General features: G+C 58.6%; 2 protein-coding genes across 11 annotated transcripts; one reads left to right on the top strand and one right to left on the bottom strand.

The window, feature by feature from the left end:
• The first annotated feature begins 13 nt into the window (after nt 1–13).
• SMTN (smoothelin) lies at nt 14–22,151 on the top strand. 10 transcript variants are annotated; one of them, XM_036874684.1, is made up of 21 exons: nt 14–152; nt 1,868–1,998; nt 6,631–6,779; nt 7,153–7,246; nt 7,333–7,411; nt 7,520–7,617; nt 8,535–8,855; nt 8,944–9,016; nt 9,617–9,688; nt 9,769–10,290; nt 10,485–10,657; nt 13,765–13,917; nt 14,004–14,079; nt 15,157–15,321; nt 15,421–15,483; nt 15,689–15,755; nt 16,653–16,826; nt 17,033–17,147; nt 17,868–18,019; nt 18,976–19,139; nt 21,847–22,151. In XM_036874684.1, the coding sequence occupies exons 2-20, from the start codon at nt 1,948–1,950 to the stop codon at nt 19,118–19,120; spliced, it is 2,742 nt and encodes a 913-aa protein (XP_036730579.1). In that variant the 5' UTR covers nt 14–152; nt 1,868–1,947; the 3' UTR covers nt 19,121–19,139; nt 21,847–22,151. The 10 variants fall into 10 exon arrangements, with proteins under 10 accessions (XP_036730579.1, XP_036730578.1, XP_036730577.1 ...); XM_036874683.1 differs by having other exon boundaries at nt 17,030–17,147; XM_036874682.1 differs by lacking the exon at nt 18,976–19,139.
• A 171-nt stretch (nt 22,152–22,322) lies between these two features.
• SELENOM (selenoprotein M) lies at nt 22,323–25,033 on the bottom strand. Its single transcript, XM_036874692.1, has 5 exons — nt 24,675–25,033; nt 23,429–23,464; nt 23,189–23,223; nt 22,749–22,827; nt 22,323–22,665 (listed from the first exon to the last, which is right to left on the bottom strand). Exons 1-5 carry the CDS (start codon nt 24,792–24,794, stop codon nt 22,507–22,509), a joined length of 429 nt encoding a protein of 142 aa, XP_036730587.1. The 5' UTR covers nt 24,795–25,033; the 3' UTR covers nt 22,323–22,506.
• Between the last annotated feature and the right edge of the window lie 2,233 nt (nt 25,034–27,266).

Here is a 27,266-nt window from a genome sequence, read left to right as displayed (position 1 = left end):
GACGGGCGGCGCTTGCAGAATCCCGGGGACGGTTGCTGAGCGGGCTTGGTATCCCGGTCGCGGCGCCTTCCGCCTGACCGCTCCTAGTCCATCTGTTGGATCCCGAACGACCTAAGCTGAGCCCGTGCCGGACGGGCGGGCCGGACTAAGAGGTGGGTGTGTGGACCTCCGGGCGGCAGCAGGACCCCCGACGGGTCCGAGGGTGGAACCCGGATAGGTGGACTCCCAGGGTTCTGGGACTCCTGAACCTGCGAGCCCCCACCCATCCACAGGGGCTCTAACCCATGCGATAAAGTTCTGAGACCTGGGGGAAGGACGCTCACGGACCTCCAGGAGGCTCTACGACCCCCAGGGGTGCTAGTCTGTGGGGGCAGAAACCCTGAGGAAGCTCCTACATTCCTCTGAGACCCCTCGGAATCTTCGGGGACCTCACACTGTGTGACGGGGAGCCATAGAACTGGAGTGGAGCAGCGGCGGGAATCCCTGAGGAGAAAGAGACTTCCCTGGGAGTCCTAGATTCTGCATTAGGGACCCCTGCCCCTCAGAAGACATGGGAGAACTCAGAGTGTCCACAGAACCCACGTCTGGCGATTGCTAAGTGAAGGACCCCAGCAGAGGGCGGCTGGGAGGTTGCTACCTGTCCGAGCCTACAGGGATGGGAAAAGCAAGCAGCGACTTGAACAGGCAGAGTCCGAAGAACCCCAACTGTGTGGACTAGGACCTCCCCCAGACCCATTCACCGGATGGGATGACTCGACAAGTGACTGTTCTGGGGAGGGGGAAGGGATGACTGAGTGATGAATCAACAGAAGCGGGGGCAATCCAGGGGCCATTTCAGTCACCATACATTAACTAAGCACCTACGGTGTGTCATGCTGTGGGCCCTCAAATTCCAGAAAGACATTAGGGCTGCAGGGGGAAGGAAAGAGCTACACTGGGAGGCTGGGCCAGGATTTAGGGGGCCATTTTGATAGGCAGTGATAGAGCAAGAGGGAGTGTCCTGAGCCCCTGAGGGCACTTTGGAAGGGGACTTCAGAAGCTAGAGGTGGCCAAGATTAAATCCATTCCCTGCCCTCTGGGTCTTTGGGATCCTCCTTCCCCCATGACAATCCTCTGGTCCTCTCCAATCCTGTTTGCCTAAGTCCAGAAGCTGGACGGATCAGTTTCTGAAGGCTCTTCCAGCTGGGGAACTGAATTCTAAGTGTGTGAACTGGCAGGAGGAGTGGGGTGCCTGGACACCTGGCTTCATTAGGTCAGGGCAGTTGGCATCAGGGGGAGGGTGGGAAAGGGAGGAGTGGAGAGGGGTGTGTACAGAGGGTTGTCCTCAAGAATTAGAAGACAGAATGTTACCTCCAATGGCTTAAATTACCTGGGGGAATGAGAGTGGCAAAGGCAGCAAGGACTTGGATATAGGTTTAGCCCATAGCCAGAGGCTGAGCTTTTGGGGTGAGTGGGGGCTGGGCAGGCCCTGGGGATGGGTGGTTGGGGCAGGAAGCTGTGGAGTGTGGTGGGCACCCCCTGGTGGTGAGCACAGCTTGGGTGGGCCTTGCTGGGCCCTAGCTTCACAATCCAGGTCCCTACCCTCCCTGTTTGATGCTTAGATATGGCAAGGGCCCAGCTTAGGCCACACAGCAAGCTAGCAGTCCAGCTGGCTGGATGGAACCAGGGACTCCTACTCTTGGTTTGTTGAGTTTTCCAGCACACTACCCTAGGGCAGAGGGCACCTCCCAGCCAGGAGTCACATCACGGATAAGGATCAGACGCCAATGGATAATCACGGGTTAGAGGGGGAAACTGAGGCACAAAGCCCAAGTGTCTGTGGTTTCTAGAGGCCCCAGAAGGCCTGATTCATGTCTGTCCCTTGCAGAATTCCCTGAGCTGGTGTCAGCTTCCAAAGGCACTGGGGAACTCACCAGGAGGGGACGGACGGAGCTAGGGGCCAGCAAGATGGCAGACGAAACATTAGCTGGGCTGGATGAGGGAGCCTTGCGGAAGCTGGTAAGTGGTTCCATTATCCCTACTATGAGGACAGACAAGACAGGCCACAGAGGCAGGGCCTGTCCAGGATACCTCTCAGCTGACAAGAGGAGGTGATGGGGGAGGGCGCAGGAGAAGGGCTCCGGGGAACAGGGCTAGGCCTGTTCCGCGTGGCCGATGCAGAGGCCCTGGTGGCATGTGCTTGTCCATGCCAGGTGCTGAGGCCTTGTTCCTCCCAGCCCCCCACTGCCACCACCTGTTTAAATAGTAACTGGTGAGGACTCACCCATGTGCAGTCACAGGTGTGGGGAGGCTGGATTTGCCTCTCTCAAGCAACAGCCTGGGCAGTACCCACCCCTGGAGGCTGGCCCAATGATAACAGTAGCAGCAATGATTAATAAGCCAGGGCACAGCAGGGAGCAGTCTGGGCGCTAAGCACACCATCTCACAGAATGGTTACAGTAGCTCCAAGAGCCAGGAGGACATTGTGGCTCAGAGAGGTGAAGTCACCTGCCCAAGGGCACCCAGCTCGGAAAAGGGTGTGCCAGGATCCAAACAAACCCCAAAAGGGCTCATGGGGGACCAAGAGACCTGGATAAGTCAAGTCCAGAAGAGCCCGTAGAGACAGGGCTTGGGGACCCTTATGAACACTGTGACTTCTAATCTGTCATTTTTCCCACTCGGAGCCTCAGTTTCTTTATCTGTAAAATAGGAGGTGGGGGGAATGTGTGTGAACATAATATCTAGGCCCTACAGTTGGCATGGGGATGGAATGAGGCGTAGGCCCAGATCCTGGCATGGAAGAAGGATGGGCCCACTCTATCCCCTTTCCCCAGCTTCTTCTTGAAGCCCGCCCTCCCCCCCAACACACATACCGTGCACAGAGAGGATGTGGGGCAATATAGCAGGGCAGGCATGTGCCCACCAGCAAGGGCAGGGAGCACTGAAACTGGAAGAGGGGCCAGAGCTCCACCCCCCAGCCCCTGACCCTTGTCCAGGGGGTAAATTAAAGATTTACCTTCCCTGGGAGAAGGCAAATGACCCACCCCACCCCCATACCATTCCTCTGGAGGCAGGGGCTGGAGCCAGCTAGCTAGTGCCCAGCCACTGCCATCATCTACCCAAGGCACTCGGCCTCTGTGTCCTTGGACAGCACCTTAGACTTTGGGTGTCTGCCACCGCCACAGGCACTGTGTGCAGCCTGAGGGAGATGGGTTTCCAAAGGGTCCCACCACGTCAGCTCGACCTCCCATGAGGAAGTCAGAATCCTAATGTGGTAGTGGAGAGAAAGCCAGGTCTTTGCTCATCCCCTTCTCTAGGGGTCCACTCTGAGGCTCAGGGTTCTCCAGCTGCCACCCCCCACCCCATGCGGGTTTGGGTGCTGGAAAAGGGTTTCAGAGAAGCCGGAGCATTGTCTGTAGTCCGCCCCCCCAACCCCGGCCCCCTCCCTGGGAAAGGACTAGCAAGACCCCGCCCCTCGTCACCGGACCCCGGAGGTCTTTCCCATTTCGGGACCGGGGTCCTCCACCGCCGGACGCCCGCCATTACTGCGCCCCAGCGCTGCCGAGGGTCCCGCCCCGCGCGCCGGCCTCCTGGCAGGAACGGGGGCGTCCGGAGCCGGGCTCCTCCCCGCGGGGCCGGGCCTTATAAGGGAAAGCTGACCAGCGCCCCAGCGTTCGGCCGATTTGGGGACCCGGGGACCCGCTCCCAACCTCGGCTCCTGCACATTCCTGCGAACAGGGAGGGGGGCTGTGCGGGATGGGGACACCTGGGGACACGAGCACCACGTGCTCCTCCGCCACATATCGGGACGCCCTCCGCCTCGGTCCCGGGTTCGAGATCGGGCTCCGACACTCACTAGCTGGGTGACCTTAGGAAGCTGCTTAAGTCTGTGAACCTGGGTTTCCTCTCTGTAGCTGGGGATATTAAAGCAGGCGGAACCTGCGCGGCTTCCTGTCCTGCTGGCTCCGGGCTGGGCGCCTTGCACGGGGCTGCGTGGGAGAGGCGTGGGCGGTGCAGGCGGCTACGGTGGCGGGGCCCGCGGGCCTTCAGCGCCCCCTGGCTAGGTCACGCTTCACTGCCGGCCGGTCCCCCATCGGTCAACTGGAGGAGCTGGGACTGAGCGAATGCCTGGAAAGTCTCCTCCGTAGTGCTGGTGGGGAGACTGAGGCCCAGGAAGACGCCGGGGCCTGTCAGACGCCCCCAGCAGCGAGGGTACAAAGTACCCGGAGGCCCGGCCCCCCCCGGGAAGAGGAAGCACCCTCTTTCCTCCCAGGAGAATTTCACTGGGCAGTTTCGGAAACCCCCCCATCTCCTTCCCTTTCCCCCAGTGGACAATGGCGCTTTGTACTTCCTTCCCTCCCAACAACAGCCCCCTCCACTCAGGATGGTGGGGCCTGAGAGGACGGGGAACGCAGGACACACATTAGGGACACTGTGGGCGGACCTTTGTCTCCAGGCCCAAAGGGAAGGGTCGTGCGGGAGGGTGACCAGAGGGATGAGGTTCTTCATTCCCCAACCCTGCCCCACCCACTCGGGGGATCAGACAGAGGCTCCCATTTTCCAGAGGGGGACACTGAGGCTCCCAGGGGTTGCAGAAGTGACCAAGTTCCCACATCAAGCTTTTTTCAGGGAGGAGAACCCCATCTCTGGAGCCCAGGGGGTTGGGAAGGGACACACAGGAGACAAAGGGCTAGTCATTGCATCTCTGAGACTCTTTACCCTCTGCACAGGAGGGGCTGGACCAGCTGTCCCCTCAGGCCCGGAATCTCCTAGTGTACCACGGAGGGCTCTGGGCCTGAGTCAAGGCCAGGACTGAGGGTGGGAAGGTGAGCCTTCTCCACCCCCGCACAAGATAGGCCCCCTTAAGCCCCAGGGCATCTCTAGTCCAGGCTGGAAGGGTCCCCGATATAGTACAAGGATCTTCAAGGTACCCACCATAGCAGACAGACCCCAGCCACAGAGATATCCTCAGCCCAGGGAAGGCCCCGGAGTCATGGAAACCTGGGTTCAAATCCTGGCTCAGGTCACTTGACCATAAGCAAATCACTTCCCCCTGAGCCTCAGTTTCCTCATCTGTCAAATGGGAATAATAAATTGCCTAGGGTTTCTGTGATGTTAGGACAAGTAAGGTGCTCAGCACAGGATCCGGCACATGGTTTCTCAGTAAATGTTACAGATGCCTCTGGGTATCTTGCCCTCACTTGCCCTCACTTCTCTCTCTCCCCTCCTGACTGGCTGGAACCAACCATACATAGCTCCGCAAGGCGGGGGGGACCCCAAGTCACTGCCCCCATCCTCACCCACTACCCTAAAGGGAGGCCATTGTCCCGTCTGACAAATGAGATGTTAACCAAGACCAGGGATGTTAAGGATATGATCCTGACCACCCAGCCAGGACTGGATTGGGGCTGGAGCCAGCTGGGGGTCCTGGCTTGAGCCTTCCGAGGGCCCTCCCATATCTCCTCAGGAATGTGAAGACTGAAGGCTCTCTGTCACTTGTCTCTACCCTCTTCAGACTGGGACAAGTGAGCTCATGGCTAAGCTGGGCCAGCCCACACTCCCTGCTGAAACCTTTCCCCCTCCCACCAGGCTCCCCCGTGGAGCAGGAAGGAATGATGGGAGAGGAGGCTAAAAAGGAAGGGAGTAGAGGGTTCCTGGGCCTACCCCTGAATGATTTGGGGGTGGGGGCAGAGGAAATCACTTTGCCTATACTTGCTCCCACCTGGCGCACACCCACACTGGAGGCTTATTTCTGCCATTATCTTCTTGGGGGCCCTGGGCCTGTCCTCTCTCCCTTGAGCCACAGAGGCTCTGTAGGGGGTAGAGGAGTGAGGGGGGCAACAGGATTGGCTGACTGCCCAGAGAAGGTGCCCTTTCCTGGACCTGGTTAGACCAGCCACCCCCAATTTCCCAGGGAGTGACAGGCTAAGAAGCTGGTGGGAGCACCTGTCCCCCATGGACACCCTCTCTAGGGCCCTGGGTGGACCTTAGTGCAGCTGCCTTATCTGTCTGGGGTGTTGGCCCTCCCACTCTGAGCCCCGGCCCCTTTGCCCCTTCAGTGGTGGCTAGAGCAGGACCAGTGCAGGGAGAACAATAGCCCCCAGCCAGGCGGGGAGCTATGACTCCTGAGGGCCTGCCCCTGCCTCAGTTTCCCCATCTGTCCAATGTGGACAAGGCTGCCACCCATCAGCAGGGCTGTGGTACTTTGGGAGTCTCTCGTGCTCACAGCTGGATTCCAGCGGCCCAATCACCCTTTCCTCCCCAGGGACACTGTTAGGGGCCCATAGGATGGCCTGCCTCCTCCTGCCACAACTCTCTGGCTCTTGGGGGTTTGATGAAGGGCTCTGAGAGGCAGGAGTCGAGTCACAGGAATGAGCGCCTGACTTGGCACCTGGCACAGGTGGGTGGTTGCTGGCTGCCCACTCTGTGAATCTTAGTCCACGGTGGGCTGTCCAGAAGCCCTCGCTGCATGATCTGAGTCTCCCCCTGAGACCAAGTTTGGGTGGGCAGGCAGGCACATGACAGGCTTGGGGCAGAGGGAGTGGAGACAGACCACTCATTGTGCCCCAGGCCGAGCCGTGGGCGGCCAGTGCCCGCCCTCCCTCCCTGGCAGCCAAAATGACCTGCCCCTCACCACCCCTTGCCCTGCAGCTGGAGGTCACAGCAGATCTGGCAGAGCGGCGGCGCATCCGCTCAGCCATCCGGGAGCTGCAGCGGCAGGAGCTGGAGCGCGAGGAGGAGGCCCTGGCATCCAAGCGCTTCCGTGCCGAGCGGCAGGACAACAAGGAGAACTGGCTGCAGTGAGTGGCGAGGGGTTGGACATGCAGGTGGGGCTGAATGTGCCAGGGCTCAGCTCGTGTTGTACAGGCAGGCATGAGCCAGGTGTCTGCTGCCCGTCTGGGTGTGCAAATGGCAGCACAGGCATGCATTTGGAGTACACAGGGATGTTGGTGGGCACGGACCACGTGCCGGTCATGGTGTCCTGGCCACGCCCATGTGATATTAGCGCTCAGGTCCATGGGCGTGCATGTGCCAGCCTGTAGCCAGAGGGTGTGCACAGCTACCTGCCCCTCTGCCAAGGTTCCAGGTACCCTGTCCTGGCCTCCGCCCTCAGCCCACATCCTCCATGACCTGGCCCTGGCAATGGAGGTTATAGTCATGGTGTCCCTGTAGCTCTCAGCAGCGGGAGGCTGAGCAGCGGGCTGCTCTGGCACGGCTGGCAGGACGGCTGGAGTCCATGAGTGATGTGGAGGAGCTGACCACACTGGTGAGGCCTGGGCCAGGGCAGGGGATGGGGGCAGGGCAGGTGAAGACCTGCACTCCACACACCCGTGGCCCACCCCTCACCTACAGCTGCGAGGCGCTGCTGAGTACGAGGAACGCAAGCTGATCCGAGCTGCTATCCGCCGCGTACGGGCCCAGGAGATTGAGGGTACGTGCCCTGCCCTGGCCCCACCCCTGCCCTGCTGCATGCTGCCCCCAGCAACCCCCCCACCCTGACCCCCTGCCACTCACCTGACACTTTTCCCTTTCCCTCCAGCCGCCATATTGGCTGGAAGGTTGTGCAGCGGGCGTCCCAACAGTGGCTCAAGAGAGGACAGCAAGGGGCGGGCAGCACACAGGCTGAACCGGTGTGAGGTAAGGGGTGTGGGCAAGGTCCTGTGTCCATGGATGCCAACAGCACAGAGCGCCTGTGTGTCTTTGCTAGATGGGTACTTAACTGAGGGGTCCCCCAGCTTGTGTTTGGGGGACAGTGGGACTCTATGTCAGGCCTCTGCCCACTCTCCCAGGCAACTTCTGGTCACATGTCTCCACTCCAGAGTTTGTCTCTACCCAGGCCTCCCCCGCAAAGCCAGCTTGTCTACACTGCTCCCAGGTTCCTGACTGTCTCTCATTACCACCCTGTTGACCTCCCTGCTGGCCTCCCCGCTTCCACGCCTACCTTCTACCCCCACGCTGGCCATCCAGCCTCCACTCAGCAGACAGAGGGATCTCCCTGAAATGAAAATCAGACCCTGGTACTTGCCCAGCTTAAACCATCCGAGGCTGCCCCTCCCCTTCCGGACAGTCCACATCCTTACCTTGGCTTATCAGGTCCTGCTGTCAGGGGCCAGTGTCAGCTCTGTTCTCCAGGGAGTGTGGGTGAGAGGTCGGGTCGTGCAGGTTCCCTAAGTGGCCAGCAGAGGCCGCTGGGTTCCTGGTCCTGGCAGGACTAGACTACCCACTAACCCCGTAATTAACCAGGCAGAGGCCAGGGGTCAGGGGCCTCCACACCAGAAATCAATTAAGTCTGGGAGTCCCCAGCAGGTCTCCTGCTGTCCCCAACCCCTGCCATTAGGATCTGGTCATCTCTGAACTGCCCTTGACTAGGCAGTGCCAAGAGGTTGGGAAGTGGGGATCAAAGACCGCCCATGGTGTGCCAGTGACCGTGCTTGTGCAGGTGTGCCTGCAGGAAACCGTGTCCAGCCCCTCTGCTTTGCATGCCCTGCCCTGGGTGCCTGCCAGCCTGGAGAGCCTTGGCCACATCCTGTGGGTCTCCCACGGGTCTCCCGCAGGTGCCGAAGCCAGAGGAACAGGAGCAGCAGGCAGAGGTCCCAGAGCCAACCCCGACCCCCAGTGGCACCAGCTATGACGTGACCACAGTGACACTACTGCTTCGGGCCCCACCTGGGGGCACACCCAGCTCACCTGCCTCAGCCGACAGTTCACCCACCACTACCTCTCCTGAGCCTCCACTGGAGCCTGCCGAGGCCCCATGCCCTGCCACTGAGGCTCTGGGCAGCCCCGAGCCACCTCCCAGCCCGCCCAGGGCTGCCAGCCCTGAGCCCCAGGAGCCTCCAGCCACCCCCAGCACGGAGGGGCAGGTGGTCAACAAGGTGAGTCTAGATGAGGGGCAGGGATGCCAGGCGGGTGAGCTCCCCAGTCTGGGAGTCAGGCCCTGCCCATGCCGTGTCTCCCCTGCAGCTTCTGCGTGGCCCCCCAGAGCCCCCTGCTGCCCACGGCCCTACCAAAGGTCCCTCCGACACAAAGAGAGCAGGTAGGGTTCCAGCAGAGATAGCTAGGGGCATCTGCCTCCCTGGGCCTCCCCTTCCCTGCCTGGAAAATGGGTTCTCATGCCTAGATGGCTCCAGTGCCCTCAGGTCCAGGCAGGCTCTGACACGCCTCCCACTGCTCCTGAGGTGTCCCCGCCCCCGCCCACTCCCCCACCCATGGCCAGAGGCCTCCCTGCAGCCTTGAAAGGCAACAGGCCTCAGGCACATTCTTTTCCCCAATAAGGGAGTGCGCCCATCTCCCAGCTGGAGCCGTGGGCAGTGCTGGCCAGGGGGGTGTCCACCATCCCCATCAGCAGGGAGAATCTGGGCACCCTTCCTCCAGCCCAAGCCTAGCCCCAGCCCCCAGGACTGTCCAAGTTATCCCGGGGTCGGGGAATGAGGGGCCTGTAAGAGAGACGCAGCTGAGTGGGGAGGCCAGGAGCTGTGGGAGGTGCAGGATGGGCTGGGGAGGCTGGGGAGGTTGAGGTGCAGGAAGGGGTTGGGAGGCTGAGGAGGTGTTGAAGAGAGGACTATGAGAGGTGGACCCCACCATCCACTCCTCTCTCTGCTCCCACATGGCCGCCACCGCCTTCCCATGCTGCCAGACCTAGCTGGCCCTCGCCCCTGCCAACGCTCCCTGTCTGTGCTGAGCCCCCGCCAGCCAGTCCAGAACCGAGGTACTGCCAGTTCCCACAACCCCGGGCTCTGGGCAGTCCCTGTCCCATCCAACCACTGACAGCCCTCCTGTCCCTTCTAGAGCCCACCCCCCTTGCCAGTGGACCTTCCCCGTTCCAGCGGGCTGGCTCCGTACGGGACCGTGTGCGCAAGTTCACATCCGATTCTCCTATGGCTGCTGGGCTCCAGGAAGGCCCACTCCGGGCAGCCCTAGGTCCCTCGACCCCTGCAAGGCTCCCAGGCTCCTCCCACATCAGCACCACCCCTGCCTCCTCCTCCAGTGGCCCCTCCTCACGGGGCCCCAGTGACACCTCCTCCCAGTTCAACAAGGATCAGCGAGGAACAGCCCGGCCCCTGGCCCAGCTTCAGAGCTGCCCCAGGGAGGAGGGCCCCAGGGGGCGGGGCTTGGCTGTCAGGCCCCTTGAAAACAGAACAGGGGGGCCCATGGCCCGCTCAGAGGCGCCCAGTGCCCCGCTAGCCGTGGCCGTGGGCACTGCTGAGCCAGGGGCCAGTATGAAGACCACATTCACCATCGAGATCAAGGATGGCCGGGGCCAGGCCTCCACGGGCCGGGTGCTGCTGCCCACAGGCAACCAGAGGGCAGGTAGGCCTCCCCACTGCCTCCCCACTGCTGGGGATGACTGCCTGCAGCCACCCAGCTCTGCACATAGGACAGGTGCTGTGGTCAGGGCTCAGGGTGTCTCCAAAGGGTGCACTGGGAGCGACGGGCGCCATCAACCTGGACTGGCATTACCCTCACCCCACCTGATCCTGACCGTAGTCCTTCTCCCTATCCAGAACTGACGCTGGGGCTGCGGGCGCCCCCCACCCTCCTTAGCACCAGCAGTGGGGGCAAGAGCACCATCACCCATATCAGCAGCCCTGGGAACCTGGCTCGGCTGGGCAGTGTCACTCACGTCACCAGCTTCAGCCATGCCTCCCCTGGTAGCCGAGGAGGCTGCAGCATTAAGGTGAGCCCTTCCTCACCCCACCAGCCTCACCATCAGCCACCTCATGTAGACTGTTTCAGGGTGCAGGGCTCTCAGGGCTCCTCTGCTCTGCTCTTCCCCTACTGCACACACGGGAAACTGAGGCCCACAGAGAGAAGGTGACCACAGTCCACAGCCAGTTGGTGGCAGAGCTAGGGCCAGACCCTCGCCTATCAGCCACTAGACATGTCAGAAGCTCACTCTGTACTGGCCTTAAGCTTCCCACATGATGATCTCCGGTCCTTACTCCAGAATTGGTCGGTTCATTCCTCGTGAACAGATGGGAAAACTGAGGCTCAGAGAAGGGTAATAAGGGCTTGCCCCCTCTTCCTGTAGCAGCCCCAGTGGCCCTGCTCCCAGCCTATACTGAACCTCAGCCCCAAGGTGCAGAGCCTCTCATCTGCTCATCCAAGATCAGCCCGGCCCGTTAGGAGATTGGAGATTAGTGATTACCATCTGCGTCAATATCTCGGGGTTGGGGGGGGGGCTCGGCAGAAGCACTGAGGGGGGACAGGCAAGGGGGTGCCAGTCAGGTGAGGCAGCAGCCTAGCAGGTGCCACGGGAACTGAATCTGCCGCACCCTTCCATTATTCATTCTGGAGCCCGGGATCAGCTGGCTGGGAGCTCAGCCTGGGAAGGGATCCGCAGTGGGCCGCCCAGCTGCCCAGGTAATGGCCTCTGTGCTGTTCCAGGGGCTGAATGGGACTTTGAGGTGAAAGGGCTAGAGCCAGCTTTGGGCTTTCTCAAGGGTGACAGGGAGAGGGTGGGGGCAGGAAAGCACCCTTCCGCTCACAGAGCAGGACCTAACTGCTCTCTGCCAAGGGAGTGAGGAGAGGGTGGCTGAGGCCCTTGGGGTGGATGGGAGGTGCCACAGGGAGTGCCGGGTATGACGACCTACTTGCCTCAGTTTCCCCAACCAGAACCAAGGGGAGGCAGATCGTGTGCCTGTAATGCACTTGCTCAGAGTCTGTGGTTGGATCTGAGCACCAGAGGCAGGCAGAGGACATTTATCTCAGGGACAAGGCACTTGCTACTGCAGATTGCTTGAAGTCCCGCCTCTCTGTGCCTCCATTGCCCCCATCGGTTCAAGGCTTTCTAAAACAGCATGGCATGACGACAGAGGACGCAGGCTCTGGAGTCTGGCAGATTGGGTCCTCACGGCTAATGCACATGGTGGCCCAGACAGGCCCATGCCTTGCTCCCTGCCTCAGTTTCCCCACCTATGGGGCATGGGGCCCCGGCCTTGGCAATCCTTCAGAACCTGTGCAGACTTGCTGTACTGCCAGTCTGTGATTTCTGCAGGGCCAGGGCCAGGCCTGGCGGTCTGCCTGCTTGGGCAGGCCACCCCTCCCCCACTGCCCCCTCCAGAGGGAGCCCAGAATAGGTTTCTATTTGGGCTACAGCCCCAGCTGGCAGGTGGCGGGCTGGGAGGCCAGCAGGGGCGGGGCAGGCCCACTGCCCTTGCCTTCGCCCTCAGGCCAGCTGCAAAGACTGACTCTGCCAGACAGAAGCAGCAGTCCCTACCACTGCCCCCTTCGTCACCCCACCGTAGAGCCCCCACCATCACCATGCCGGGGGTACCGGGGCCCATGTCTGAGCTGGCCGCAGCCCTCGAGGAGAGATTGGGCCGGGCGTTGGAGGAGCTGCAGGCAGTGGCGGAGGCAGGCCGGGCGGCAGTGACCCAGGCAGCCGAGGCAGCTGCCTCGGCTGTGGAGCCGGTGGCCAGGGCAGCTGAAGAGCTGCGGGCGGAGACAGCAGCGCTGAGCCGGCGGCTGGATGCGCTGGGCAGGCAGGTGGAGGTGCTGAGCCTGCGGCTGGGGGTCCCGCTTGTGCCTGACCTTGAGCCCGAGCTGGAGCCCAGTGAGCTGCTCCTGGCTGCTGCCGACCCTGAGGCCCTCTTCCAGGCGGCCGAGGATGCTGGGACCCCTGTGGCCCACCCGCCTGCCTTCAGCACCCGCCGCCGCTCCTCTGCAAGCCCTGCCCACAGCAGCAGTCTCGTAAGTCCTTACGGGCTGCAGGGAGGCGGGTGGTTTTGAGCCAGGCTCTGCCTCTGCTCAGTGACCCTAGGTGGCCTACCACCTTCTCTGAGCCTCAGTTTACCTATCTGTACAGGGGACTGGGGCACTAGCGCTCCAAGACTGAGGCGAGATGGTGCCAGGCTCCTGGCCCTGAGGCACACGTGGCGGCTGCCCTGGCAGCCCCTGGCCGGGGCCCAGCCTCCAGCCCCACCCCCACTCCCTGCCCCTGCCAGGCCGAGCCTCCCTGAAGCAGCTGCCACCTCGGCTCTCCTTACCCTTACAGCAAATAGAGAGGCCCTGCCAGGAGGGAAGGGGCTCTGATAGTTGGGCTGGGGGGTTTGTCTGCAAGGGGCTGGGAAGATGCCCTGGGAGGGGTGGGGGGCTAGGTTGGGGTTGGAGGCCCCTTAGTGGGTGATTCATGCTAGGGGGTGTGGGGAGCAGGGGCGAGCTTCAGAGAGGACTTGGCTCTGGGCAGCCCCGGTCAGACACCTGGTCAGGAGCCTATGGGCCCTGGTCCAGCTCCCTTGGTGTGTTGAGGGCGGGCATGTGCTGCCTGGGCACTGGCCCAGGAGGACCCAGGCTTTGGGAACAGGCAGGACAGAGAACAGCCTGCCTGGGAGGGGACTGGGAATGAAGCCGCAGAAGGAACTCAGATTCAGGAGTTAGGCTAGCTTCAGCTCAGATCCCAGTCTGCATCACACTTATAGAAGGACTGTGGGCAAGTCATGCAGCTACCCTGAGCCTCAGTTTTCCCTTCTGTTAAGTAGGGACAGTAAAATACCTAGTGTTCATACAGTGCTCACCACTGAATGGAAATCACCATTATTGCCTCCCTTAATTGTATTAAGACAGTTGTGGGTACATGGGAAGCCCTACAACAAGGCTCTCAGTGCCTCTTCTGTGAGCCTGACATCAACATGGTCATCCTTGGGCAGGCAGTCCAATACCACTGGCTAGTGGTATTTCAAAGGCTGTGCCAGAAGCCCCAGGGCCTGGCCCCCTGTCCTTTGGGGCATGGTTGGTTTCATTTACACCCCTGCTTAAAGTCCATGCCCTCTCCCCACCACACAGATGGAGCCAGAATCAGCAGAGCCCCCCTCTGCAGCAGTGGAGGTGGCCAATGGCGCTGAGCAGACACGCGTGGACAAAGCACCAGAGAGGCGGAGCCCTCTGAGCGCCGAGGAGCTGATGGCCATTGAGGATGAGAGTGTCCTGGACAAGATGGTATGGCCAGATCTGGTGGACTGGGGGTTGGCAGGGGCCGGGGCCAGCAGGCACCAGATGGACAATGACAGGGACTCTGTCTGCAGCTAGATCAGACTACGGACTTTGAGGAGCGGAAGCTCATCCGGGCTGCGCTACGTGAGCTCCGACAAAGGAAGAGAGGTAGAGAGCCCGATGCCCTGCCCCTAGATCCAGCTGCTCCCCTCACTGGGGTCTATTCGTGGACACTCCGGCTCAGTAACGCCCTCCCCAGCTTCTTCTCTAGACTCAGCGTCTCCTTTTCTAGACCCAGCTCTTCCCTTGCCTCCTTCCCCCAGATCCAGCTGCTCCGTTCCCTAGCTGCTTCTCTCCCACTTCCTAGACCCAGAACCAGCTTCTCTTCTCCTTCCTAGACCCAGTTACTCTCTCCCCCAGCTACTCCTCCTTGCTTCTCCAACTTCTGTCAAGTACTCCTTCCCTGAATCCAGATACTCCTTCTCCCAGCTGCTTCTCTCTCCTCAAGGTCCACTGATGACCACCTTAGCCTCTGCTTCCTCCCTGCTTCCCCTTCCCTGAACACAGCTACTTCCTCCCCGGACCCAGCTATTCCTTCTTCCAGATTCTAGATTCATTTGCTTCTCCAGATACTCTCAATTACTCCCACTCTGGATCTAGCTGCTTCCTGCAGGGCCCATGGATGGCCACCCAGCCTCTATGCCCACCCACCTGCTTCTTCTTTAGGCCCAGTTACCCCCTTTGTCAGCTTCTCTCCCAACTACCCTTTCCCTGGATCGAACTGCTTCTCAGATACCTACAATCACTCAGTCCGTGGATTTAGATATTTCTTCCTCTAGCTGCTCTTCTCCCTGCTAAGACCTATTTGAAGGCCCGCTCAGCTACTGCCCTGACTCAGCTTCTCCTTCCCTGGCCTCTGCTGCTTCCTCCCTAGATGGAGATACTCCCTCTGGACTCAGCTACTCATTCCCACAGAAACTCCCTTCTTGGATCCAAATACTCTCCCTTTGAGTTCAACTATTCCATGTCCCCTTGTTTCTGAGTGCACCACACCCTGCCATTCCCTCCCAAGTTATAGCTACCCCCTCACCCCCAGCTACTCCTAGAGAGGGCCGTTGTCCCCTGTGTCTTCAGTATTGCTAACAAGTTGCCCTCCACCCCATCTGTGTGCCCCGTGTGCCCGTGCATATGTGCTTTGTGGGCGATGGTGGCCTTCTGGGCATGCGTGGGGCATTCCCCGCCCAGACCAGCGGGACAAGGAACGGGAACGGCGGCTGCAAGAGACACGGGCCCGGCCAGGGGAGGGCCGTGGCAACACGGCCACCAAGACCGCCACGCGACACAGCCAACAGACAGCCGACGGCTCAGCTGTCAGCACTGTCACCAAGACCGAGCGGCTCGTCCACTCCAGTAAGGGGCCGAGCAGGGCTCAGGGCTCAGGGTGGGAACATGTCTACCTTGCTGGGCCCTGTGCCCCTCACACCCTTCCTCTCATCCCTGCCCCCGCAGATGATGGCAGACGGACGGCCCGCACCACCACGGTGGAGTCGAGTTTTGTGAGGCGCTCAGAGAGTAAGGCCGCCCGGCGTCTTCTCATGCCTGCCTGCCAGCCCACCTTCCTCAAACTCTCTCTTCGAACTTCCATCTGTGTGTCTCTCTGTCCAGCCATCACTTTCTCTTCTCTGCCTGTGGCTGCTCCATCCCTCTACCAGCCTCCTGCCCCATCTCCCACATCCAGCCCAGGACCTCACCCTGCTCCCCTTCCCCTTTCTTGCAGATGGTGGTGGCAGCACCATGATGCAAACTAAGACCTTTTCCTCTTCATCATCCAAGAAGATGGGCAGGTGAGCACAGGTACCCACTCCCAGACCACGGAGGAGTGTCTCAGGGGACCTCACTGCACACCCATTCTACAAGAGGGGGCACAGCCAGGGAGGGGCAGACTGGGAGTCAAACCACTCCTGCTTGCCTTGCCATCTCACCTAATTCTCTACCGCACCATGGGGGAGGCCAGAGATTTGCTCGGGGTCTTCGAGAAGCCTCCCCACCACACTGAGCTGCTGGTGGCACTGCCACTTCCCAGTGTCTGCAGACCACGTCCCATGTCACAGAGCATCTTTACATCTTAGCCCCATGAAGGTGGGATACACCCTATGTTATAGAGCATTTTGGGGCAGGTAGGATCAGAATTCAGGCTGGGAACCAGAGGGGTCCAGGAACTCTGAGTCAGAGACTTATGTTCAAGTCCTTGCGCTGCCCCCCATGCTCTCTGAAATCTAAGGCCAAAGGCCTCTGTTTCCTCATCTTCAGTGGAAGTGGTAAGAGTCCCTCCATACTCTTGTGAAGTTTAAAATGACACATAGAAGAGGCTCAATAGACACGAGCTATTATTATTATTACCATTACTGTTATCACATTGGTTGTCATTATTAGTTGATAGGGCCCAGAATCTAAGCTCACCTGTAACCTGATGATACAATGAGCCTTCGCAGAAAACTCCCCAGGGTCCAAGTCTGTTGAAAAGAGCTTGGCTCCCATTTTCTTGTCGTTTGAGCCTCAGTCTACTCTTCTGTAAAATGGGTGTGATGAGAGCACCTCCCTTGCTGGCCGGCGTTGCCGGTGGTGAAGATACCGCAAGAGTGTAGGGTCTGGAGTGTGACAAGACCCCTCCCTTGACTCGTGGAGATCGAGGCTCAGGAGCGGCCCTCCTCGGCCCTAACAGTGGCATACCCACCCCTCAGTATCTTCGACCGAGAGGATGAGGCCAGCCCGCGGCCCGGCAGCCTAGCGGCGCTGGAGAAACGCCAAGCAGAGAAGAAGAAAGAGCTGATGAAGGCGCAGAGCCTGCCCAAGACCTCGGCCTCCCAGGCGCGCAAGGCCATGATTGAGAAGCTGGAGAAGGAAGGCGCCGCGTGGTGAGCAGCAGTGGGCGGTGCGGGGCCTAATGACCTCACGGGGCGGGGTCTGGACTGTGGTGGGCGGGGCCAGAGACGAGAAGGGAGCGGCTGGAGCTGTGGGGGGCGGGGCCTGAAGGTAAAGAAGGCGGGGCTGGGACCTACTCGGTGGGCCGATGGAAGAGGCGCCCCTTGTAACCCGGCTCCCGACACCGCCCCCGCAGCAGCTCTGGCGGACCCCGCGCAGCTGTGCAGCGCTCCACCAGCTTCGGTGTCCCCAATGCCAACAGCATCAAGCAGATGTTGCTGGACTGGTGCCGAGCCAAGACGCGTGGCTATGAGGTGAGCTTTGTGAGACCAGGTGGCCAGGCGAGGGCCTCCTCACCCTCACAAGGCCCCAACTGCAGCTGTACCCTTCACAGCCACCATGTCTGGCAGGGAAGATGGGAATTCCTCTTCTGGGATGAAACAGGCTCAAAGAGGACACATAACATGCCCTAGATTCCAGGATAAGTGATTAAGTGGCAGGGCCTAATGACAGCCCTTGGATGGTGGGCACGGTTCAGGGCCAGACCCCACCCTTAGAGTCCCCTCCTCATTGCTCTGTCGGAGGCACTGGGTAAATTTCTGTACATAAGGGAAGGAGTGATGAGGGCATGACCATGGCCTTAGCTGGGCGGTGCTGGGCCTCTTGGTCACTCTGTCCCCCTAAGCAGCAGACATGGGAGTTAACAAACTGAGTTGGAGGAGGCTACCTACTGTGCAACCTTGAGCAAGCTACAGGGCCTCGCTGAGCTCAGTTGCCCTAGATCTGGATTACCAAAACACTGGAGGGTGAGGACTTCCCCAGTGGTCCAGTGGTTAAGACTCCACACTTCCACTGCAGGGGGCATGGGTTTGATCCCTGATTGGGGAAGTTCTGCATGCATGCTGCATGGTGTGGTTAAAAAACAAAACAAAACAACAAAAAAAAACAAAAACAAACAAACAAAAAACAAAACAAACAAAACACTGGAAGGTGGAGGACATAGGGGAGCTGACCGGTCTTCCCACTACCCATAGCATGTGGACATCCAGAACTTCTCCTCGAGTTGGAGTGACGGGATGGCCTTCTGTGCCCTGGTGCACAACTTCTTCCCTGAGGCCTTCGATTATGGGCAGCTCAGCCCACAGAACCGGCGCCAGAACTTCGAGGTGGCCTTCTCATCTGCCGAGTAAGTGTGGGTCCCAGCCCTGCTGGTGTCAGCTGGGCATCTGGGGCTGGGCATCTGGGCCGGGCCCAGCTGCCCCGAGGCCCCCTGGAGCTGGTCAGCTGCACTGTCATTCAGCAGCTGAGACCCCCTTCCCCAGAAAGCCCCCATCCTCTTCCACCCCACCCACCTGTTGCTGAGCGTGCCAGGTGCCCGCCGGAACGAAGGAGCCAGAGGCCCGCCTACCAGCCCGGGCCAAGGCCCATCAGGTGGCCCTGTCCCTATCCCCTCCATCCTCCCTCTGTCCCCTTCTCCCTCTATCTCTCCCTTTCTCTGTCCTGCTCTCCTCCCACTATCACCAGAGCTTCCTGCTCCCACGGGATCCCGGCTGGAGATTCCAAAAGGAGGATCCTGGCCCGGGCACCGTGCCCGCCCAGCCTATATAGGTGTTGCCAGAGGCTTATATAGGACATCAGCAAGCCCTCCACTTTGGAATCGTTGCCCCATCTGCTCACCTCACCCTCAGCACCCTCCTCCATTTGTCTTTCTCTATCTTTCTCTTTCTGGTTTCCCCCCGGATTTCTCCCTTTCTCCTCCCTCCACCTCCTCTCACGCCTCCCTCACCCCCCTCCCTGGGGCACAGCCCTCCTCTCCAACCTCAGCGCCAACGCCATCGCCCCCATCCCTTGTTCCCTCCCGCTTGCCCCGAGAGTTCTCTGCACCTGTGACTGATCTGGCCCCCCACCCCTGTCTGCATTGCACACCATTAGTGATGGGTAGTGAGCGGCACGTCCACAATGGGGAGGGGGCATGCGGGGGGCTGACAGACTGCAGCACTGAGAACGTAACTGAACTCATGTCTCTGTGTGTGTATGTGTGTGTCTCTCTGTTCTCCTCCCCTCTCTCTTCTCTGCCTCTTCCCCTGCTGCCCCACTCGGGCCCCGCCCCCCTGCCCCTTCCCGGCCCCCTACCCTCCCCAGGACCCATGCGGACTGCCCGCAGCTCCTGGACACAGAGGACATGGTGCGGCTTCGAGAGCCTGACTGGAAGTGCGTGTACACGTACATCCAGGAGTTCTACCGCTGTCTGGTCCAGAAGGGGCTGGTAAAAACCAAAAAGTCCTAACCCCTGCTGGGGTCCCACGGTGAGGAATGCCGCCTTGCTCCCCTGTCCCATTACGCTGCCCCGCCGGAATCTGCTCAGTGGGGCACAAAGAAAAGCTGGGGAAATGGCGGGAGTGGGGGTGGGGAAGCAGGGGGACCCTGAGAAGAGCTAGAAGGAGCCAGGCATGGCCTTAACTTCTGTTCAGGACCTCACAGTCAAGACTATTCTCCTCAATGGGCAGTGATGAGCCAGGTGGGCAGGACTGAGATGGAGGAAGCCCAGCAGGCCATGGGATCCCCGGGGAGATACCCGACCCAGCTGGCAGGTCCAGGACAGCTCTCAAAAAAGTGCAAACTAAGCTGGCATCTGAATGACAAGTTCAGGCTAAAAGAGGGAGAGGGAGTTCCAGGCAGAGGGATCAGCCAGTGCACAGTGGTGGGGTCGAGGGAGGTGGAGGGCATGGCACACCCAGGAAGGGAAGGAAGTTTATTTAGTCTGGATGTGAGGGGGAGGAAGGGGTCACAGTCAGGGGTCTGAACTTCCTTCTGAGGACAAGAGTCATAAAAGGTTTGCAAACAGAGAAGGGATGTATGTGGTCTGGTAGCACTGAAGAACAATCCTTGAGTGAGGCCTGGATGAGGGATGGGGAGGGAGGGGACGGACTAGACAGCTAGAGAAGCTTAAGCAGAGGGATGGGCTTTTTGATGGACCCATTGGGGAGGGAGAAGGAGGGTCAGGGAAGCCTCCCAGGCCTCCAGTTTGTGCACTGGGAAGTTGGGGGTGCCATGCTCCAAGCTGAGGAGCTCAGGAGCGAGGCCAGTTTAACAGGAAGTTATTTCTGGTGGGGGTCCTGGATCCCCAAGCCAGCTGTGGCATTTCCTATCTGGTCATCTCACCTCAGGGCCACAGTAGAGAATTCAGATCCTGAGCTAACTGCCCATTACAGACCAGGAGCTCAGAGGAGAGAGGTGGGCTCAGAGTGTGCCAGGGGTTGTTAGGTCAGAGCTAGGGCCAAAAACTGGAACTCCAGACTCCCCACCTTGTGGCTGTTTTCCTTGCCCCATCACTTTTCCCACCCATTTTGTAGGGAGAAGAAAAGACGAAGGCCCAGAGGGAGAAAGGGGATTGCCTAAAGTAATGTGAATCAGGGACAGAGCTAGCAGTGCACTCAGATGCCCCTTGGGGCCTGGAGCCATTGTGGGGGGCCGCCCACTCGTGCACACATATACTCAAAGAAGCTGTCCAGGTGAGGGAAAGATGGGCATGGTGCTGTCTCCAGGTCATATATGGACTTAGGAGCTGCTGCCCAGCAGGCCAGCCTGGAGGGAGAGGGGCCCAGTCCGGCCCTGTTCCAGTTGGAAAGTGTGACTCAGCCGTGCTGTTGCTCGAATTGCCTGGTGTTTGGCCTGTCACTGGGGCAGCTGGAGCCCTGAGCCGTGAGCCCCGGTGTAAACAATGGCTTTATAAGGTCTCCAGGGAAGACACCAGAGATGGGAGGGAGCTCCACTTTGGGAGAGGCCAGGATCCCTGGGGAGATAGCCACAGCTGGAAGAAGCTGCAGAGAGAGGCCGCCTCTTCACCATAGTACAGCTGAAACAAGCTGGGGCAGAGACGACCTCAAGGGCACATAGCACGTCAACAAGAGAGTCAGAAACCTCTCACTCATCCTAGGTGCTTCCAAGGACTCAAATGAAGCAAAGAATGACTATTCTATTGCGGAAAAATGGGGAAACTGAGTCACAGGGCAGGGTTTTCTCTAGCTTCCACAGCTGGCCAGGAGTAGATCCTTGACAGAAACAGGTCTCCTGCTTCCCAGGTTTCTTCCCCAAAGGAGTCCTGGTGAGCTGAGAGTAGGCCCCAGCCCTTACATTGTTTGACCTTGAAGGTCTGACCTTGAAGGCACAAGATGGAAGGTAGTCCTGGGCCCTTGGGTGTCTTGGGAACAGGAGCAATTCCTGCCCTCATGCCTTCCCTGCCAAAGGAAACTCAACAACATTGACAGTGCTAACTATATGCCAGGCATGGCACATAGGAGGGAGCAAGTCCTGCCCCTGAATGTGATGTAGTTGGTCCAGTTTGTACTGATTGGGACACTCATCTGCTTCCCCTGCTCTACCCAAGCGGGTAATAAGGGTTAAAGAACTGTCTCTCAGACATACACACACACCTCCCTGGCCACCATCTCACACAGCAGGGATGTCCCTTGAGGCAGATGGGGGTTCTCAGACTGCTCTACAGGAGGTACCAAGCCAGGGAGCTGGCAGATAATCCTGGGCCCAGAGGGTCACTGGAGTGGGTCCTGGGTGCAGGGAAAGATTTGAGGCCCCTTGGGTACAACAGCCCAACTGAGAGGCTTGTGCCAGCTGGAGTGTGCCATTGAGGGTGAGAAGGAGGCGGCCCTCCAGAGAGAAGTGGGCGGGGTCTGGAGTGAGGACCTCCCCAGGGCTAGGGGTTGAGACCCCAACCCTGCGCTGGGTCTGCTGCGCCTGGGCGCTGGGATGGGGCAGGGACCTCCTCCTTCACCTCCACATGCCTTGGCCTTGCTCCCCACAGAGGTGCCTCCAGGCTTGGGTGGGTGGGGCCTGGGGCTTCTGCCTTCCTAGAAGGCTTTCCCCTCATTCAGTCGATCAGGAGTCGAGTTTATGGAAGACCAGCGGGCTGCGGCGTTGTAAAGACCTCTGGGTAGAGGGTCGCCGCAAGAGTCGGGGCCGGCACTGACAACCACACCCGTGCCTCCCTCCCCGCAGGATGCTGGTGGACTGCGTACCCCTCGTGGAGGTGGAGGACATGATGATCATGGGCAAGAAGCCCGACCCCAAGTGCGTTTTCACCTACGTGCAGTCGCTCTACAACCACCTGCGGCGCCACGAGCTGCGCCTGCACGGCAAGAATGTCTAGCTTCCCCGCCGCCCGCAAGGCCGCAGCGGCAAGCTGCCCCCACCATCCAGGCACCGTCCCCTCCCTGTGCGCCTGCCCACCGCTGCCCTGTCTGTCGCGACACCTTCCCACGCATACACACGCAGCGTTTTGATAAATTATTGGTTTTCAACGACCCTGATTCCTCTCTGCTTCCCTTGGGGGGGCTGAATGGAGGGCAGCTGGGCAAGGTGTGCCCACGTCCCCACTCTGGCAGCCAGGCAGCTGGGGATGCAGGGTCTCCCATGGGTATTCGGGGAGCTCTTATTCCTCACCCGCCCGCAGCAAAGAAGGAGTCGAGTCTCACTGAAGGCGGAAGGGGATTTAGTGGAGCTGGGGAGGGAAGAAAGAGGGTTAGGAGGGACCCCCCAACTCCATCCCTGCTGGCTCGGGGACTGGGCGTCGGCCCTCAGCGAGGGTGGTGCTCCCGGGCCGCTGAGCGCTTCATTCTGTCCCCAGGGCTCAGGCAGGGTGGTGCCGCCTCCCCAGACCTACAGGTCAGCGCGGTCAGGAGCGCCTTCGGCGGGCCTAGCGGGCGCCCGCAGGTACTCTGGGGGCACAGGCTCGTCGGGCGACGCCTTGCGGTAGAAGCCGAGCTCCTGCACCAGCGCGTTGATCTCCTCGCGGGTCATGTCGCTGAGTGGGATTCGCTGAAGCAGAAGAGGGGCGGGGTCAGCGCGCTGGGCCCCGCCTCTCGCCCCGCCTCCCCCCTGTCCACCTCCCCAGGCCTCACCTCCAGTTCCTCAAAGCGCTGGCCCAGTAGCACGAGCTCCGGGTCGGCCCCCGGGAGGTGTTTCATTACCAGGTTGTGGCTGGAGATGGTGTTAAGGTGGGTAGTGGTGGGCGGAGGCAGGTGGGGTCTCCCGGGGACTTGTCGATGTGAACACTACCTCGTCTGCCCAAGCAGGGCAGGGATACCCATTTACACGTGAGGAAATTAGGGTTCGAAGAAGTAAGGGGGCCTCCTCTCTGTGCTGGTGTCTGTGACAGTCATCACTAGTCAACTTCTCTTGCCAATCCAAGACCGCCTCAGAATTCGCTGGGCAGCCACTATCAATCAATCCCACTTGTCAGTTGAAGACCATTTGTCGTCCCTATCTGTGAAGTTAAGTGGAAGGAGATTCTTGTAGATACCTTCTCCTTTCTCCCTCCCCCAGAACAGAAGGAGGATACTAGAGTGGGATGTCCTGGGTGACGAAGGCCTTCACCTGGGGAGGAACCAGAGCATCAGACCCCAACCATCTCCAGGTACCAACAGGAAACTGAAGCCCAGTGAGGTCACACAGCAAGTCAGGTGCAGGCTCCTGACTCCCAGCGCAGGGAACCTCCCCCACCCGGTCATTGGGATCATGTTGCCCACCCCCAAAGAGGCTCAGGGAGGACCGAACTGGGGATCCCTTCCTTCAAACTCACCTCCTTCAGGCGATTAAGCTGTCATCCCCCACATGTCTGGAGGGGAACAAAATGGCATAGGTGAGGAGTCACACATCTACCCTCACCCTCATTCCCCAGCTGGGCATTGGATCGAGCTGTGAATTACTCCCTGGAACAGCAGTTCTTAAGATGTGGAAATGGAGGCCCCTTGTGGGTAGAAGGAGGAATTCTGTACAGATGGGGAAGCCGAGGCCCACCCACACCAGAGGAAAAGAGGAGCAAGACCAGAAACCCAAAGGGTACTTACCAGCCTTGGGGCTCTTGCCTGCACAACTTACTGACTGTTGAGCCACGCCCAATGCCCAAGAGAAATGATCACCCTACCCCCTCAGGCCATAGAGACCTGGACCTGGTCTTTGGTCCCTAGAACCTCAGGGTGGAGGCAGACCAGAAGGAAACAGCTCAGAACTTCCCTGAGAGGCCCTATTAGAGACACCTACCACCTACCATCTGGTCCCTACCTCATCCGGTGCAGAGCTGGCTCTCCCTGCCACCTGCAGCCTAGCCCTACAGACCATCTGGTTGCTTCCCCAACAAAGGAGGCTGGGAGGGCCCCTCCCTGTACTCCGTGAAGGGGAGTCCAGACCCCAGGATTACCCATTCTAGTCCTCCCTCCTCCCCGCCCCCGCCCACCCCCCAACTTTTTTCAGGCAGAAAACTAAGGCCCAGAGAGGGTCTGTGATGATCCAAGTCACACAGGGACTTTGGTGGGGCATTTCATGGCAGGGGAGGGTGGGGGGATTGCTGCGGAGTAAGAGTTGGTAAGGCAGTTCCCAGCCCCCTTCCCCAGGTGGCAGGGAGGCTCCCAGAAATTCTTCTGTCCCCCAGGCAAAGGGAGTGAGACCAACCGGAACTGGGGTGGGGAGGAATTCCAGGAAAAAGAGAAGTGATGGGGGGATGGGAGGTTGGGCTCCAGAGAACAGATTTGGGAAAGTCATAGGCCGGAAGAAGTTAGGGGACAGGCCCAATGTGTCTGGGGCCCGATGTCCGGCCGGATGGGGAACTGGGGAGGGGTTCAGATTTCCAGGCCTCAAGATCAGTTGTCTCGGGCTTCCACGGTGGGTGCTGGGGCGTTCTGGGGCTGGGGAGTGGGAGGGACAGTCCTGGTGCCGAGGGGGACATGGGGGTCGGGAGGGTCCTGGGTCAGAACGGGCAGTGATTCCAAAGCCAAGGGGCTACGGGGTTAGGGGTCGGTGGTCCCTAGCCTGGGGGCCACCGCACTCACCTCTACCCGGCCTCGGGCCAGGCCGTGTAGACGGTTCCAGTCAGGCCGGAAGGTGGTGGTGGCGGCCGCGACTGCCGCGAGGAGCAGCAGCAGGGGCGGCGAAAGCAGCGGGAGGCGCATTAAAACCCGGCCGAAGATGATCCGCAAGCTAGAGGTGAACCGTCCGGCCACTGCGCCACGTCTGGGCCCGCGAGCTGGCCAGGTCCCTGCTCAAGGTCCCACCCCGCTAGGGACCACGCCCCCAGCTCTCGGTCTCCGCCCAGGGCCTGCTTGGGGGCCGCCCGCGCTCTCCCGGCGGGGTTTGGGCTCCTCTCCGGCCCTCAGCCCTTTACTTTCCCAGCCGCGAGAGTGTCCACCCTCCCTCTGCTGACCGAGAGCATGGACGCTCCGAGAGGATGCGGCCAGGCAGTGCCCCCTCATGCCGGCAGGGGGCGCGGGCGGGATGCGGACGGACACGCGAGTTTCTGGGTCAGACACCCGATTTGAAGATGGGGAAACTGAGGCCTAGGGAATCCTTTTTTTGTGTTTTTTATTTCTCTGGATGAAATTCCAATCTGGATTTCAATTTCCTGAGCACACGTGTGGCGATGGGAATATTTAGTCGGGGCTGGGAGGATAAAAGGGTTAATACACATTAGAAAGCTCTTTAGAACGGTACCTGGCACAGTACCTCAGAAAGGCCCCATGAACTCCGTTTTACAAGTTAGGTAAAAGACTTAGAAAGGTAAAACAATTAAGTTGTGGATCTGGGATTTGAACCCAGAACATGCCTGTGTTCATCTACACCAAGACAAAGATGACTAGATCAGGATGCTACTTCCCCTCTTCAAGCCTAAGACAGACACAGCACATTGATCACAATGCTCTTTCCCACCAAATCTAGCCTGGGACTCAGAATCCTCCTCAACATCAAACCAAGGCTGCATTATGACCAGTTTTGCCTTCCTGGGCCCCTTCCTTTATTAAAAAAACATATATTAAAAATTGGATTTTACAACTGCTTTGGTTTAAAAAAATGAATGTAATCCAGGCTGGATTCATGATTATTTATTCATTTTTTTCTTCCGATTTTAAAAGAAGTTAAAATTAAAATATTTTTGTGGACCCCTAAAAGTATGATGGGCCCTAGACACTGAACCTAATGGAAAAGTCAGTTCTGCCCTTTGTTCATACACTGCTACCTCCCATTCACTGACTTGATTGTGAAGATATAATAATAATAGGCTTAGGGCTGTTATTTAATATCCATTCTCTATAAATACATGAGGACACAGTAAATATAATTGGTTCTATCCAGATTATTGAAATGACAGGCTATGTCTAACACTCTATTTACTGCTGTGGAAGTGGGAATTCATCCAAGCTTTCTGAAAGGCAACTTGACACAGTAAATCAAAACCCTAAAAATATTTCTTCTACCCAGTATTCCACTTCTCAGAATTTGACCCAAAGTAATCTTCAGAGAGGGAATCAATTGTTAGGTCAAGATGTTTATCAAAACACTGTTTATCATGGTGAAAAACTGGAGAGAGGACAGAAGCATGTCACAGCAGGGGATGAGTTAAATAAATGATGATACCTCCTTAGAGTAGAGAACCAAGCAATTGTTTAAAATGATGCAGCATACTGTTGAATGACATGGAGAATGTTCAAGTTATAGTATTAAATTTTTTTTAAAAGCTATGAAACAGTAATATCAGCTGGGAGTTGCGATGCTCTGGGCTGCAAGTCACAGAAACCTCAAGTTTAACTGGCTTAAACAATGAAAGGAATCTGTTGGCTCAAATAACAAAATAGTCCAGGCAGGGAGGGCTTCAGGTGAGGTTTGATCTGGTTGGTAAAGTCACCAAGACCTGATCTCTTTCCATTCTGCTTCCATAACATCAGCTTATCATTAGCCCAATTACCTGCATGGTGTCAAGATGGCTGCCAGTAGTAACCAGTACCACCACAGACGTCTTCATTCATATCTAACCAAGGGAAAATTTTTTTTTTTTTTTTGTAAACTTCTCAGGAGAGAAAACAAGCTTTCTTTCCCAAAACCCCCAGCAAAAGTCTCCTTATATCTCACTAGGTCCATCCATGATCTAATCAAGTGACTGGGGAAATGCAAATGCTCCCTGGCTTAACCAGTTGGGACCCATTCCTGAAGATTGTCAAGGATATGAGCTGCAATGGATGTGTGGCGGCAACAGAGTAGCCAATGGATTTTATAAAATATGTATATATAAATACATATGCCTTCACCAAAAACCATAATCTAGAAGGAAACAACCCAAGAAGTCAAAATGGTCATCTCTTGGTAGATGAAATTATAGGTGAATTTTTTTCTCCTTTACAATATTTTTCTGTGTTTTCTATAATAAACATGTATTACCTAAACACAAACAGTAACATTTGTTTACAAAAAGAATGGGTCATATGCCATGGGTTCCCTCTACCCCACCCCACACCCCAGCAAGGGCCTCAGACTGGCTGAAGCCAGAGGCCCCGTGGAGCCCGTGGCTTTTCTGCTGACAGAGCCAAACCTCAGCACCCCATGGGCCCACGCTGTTCACTGGACAGGTGCCACCAAACCACCCTCGTTGCATT

The sequence above is a fragment of the Balaenoptera musculus genome, chromosome 14, assembly GCF_009873245.2.
Source record: "Balaenoptera musculus isolate JJ_BM4_2016_0621 chromosome 14, mBalMus1.pri.v3, whole genome shotgun sequence".
Lineage (NCBI taxonomy): Eukaryota > Metazoa > Chordata > Mammalia > Artiodactyla > Balaenopteridae > Balaenoptera > Balaenoptera musculus.
The sequence above is the reverse complement of the archived record's forward strand: the minus strand, read 5'-3'. Positions and strand labels throughout refer to the sequence as shown.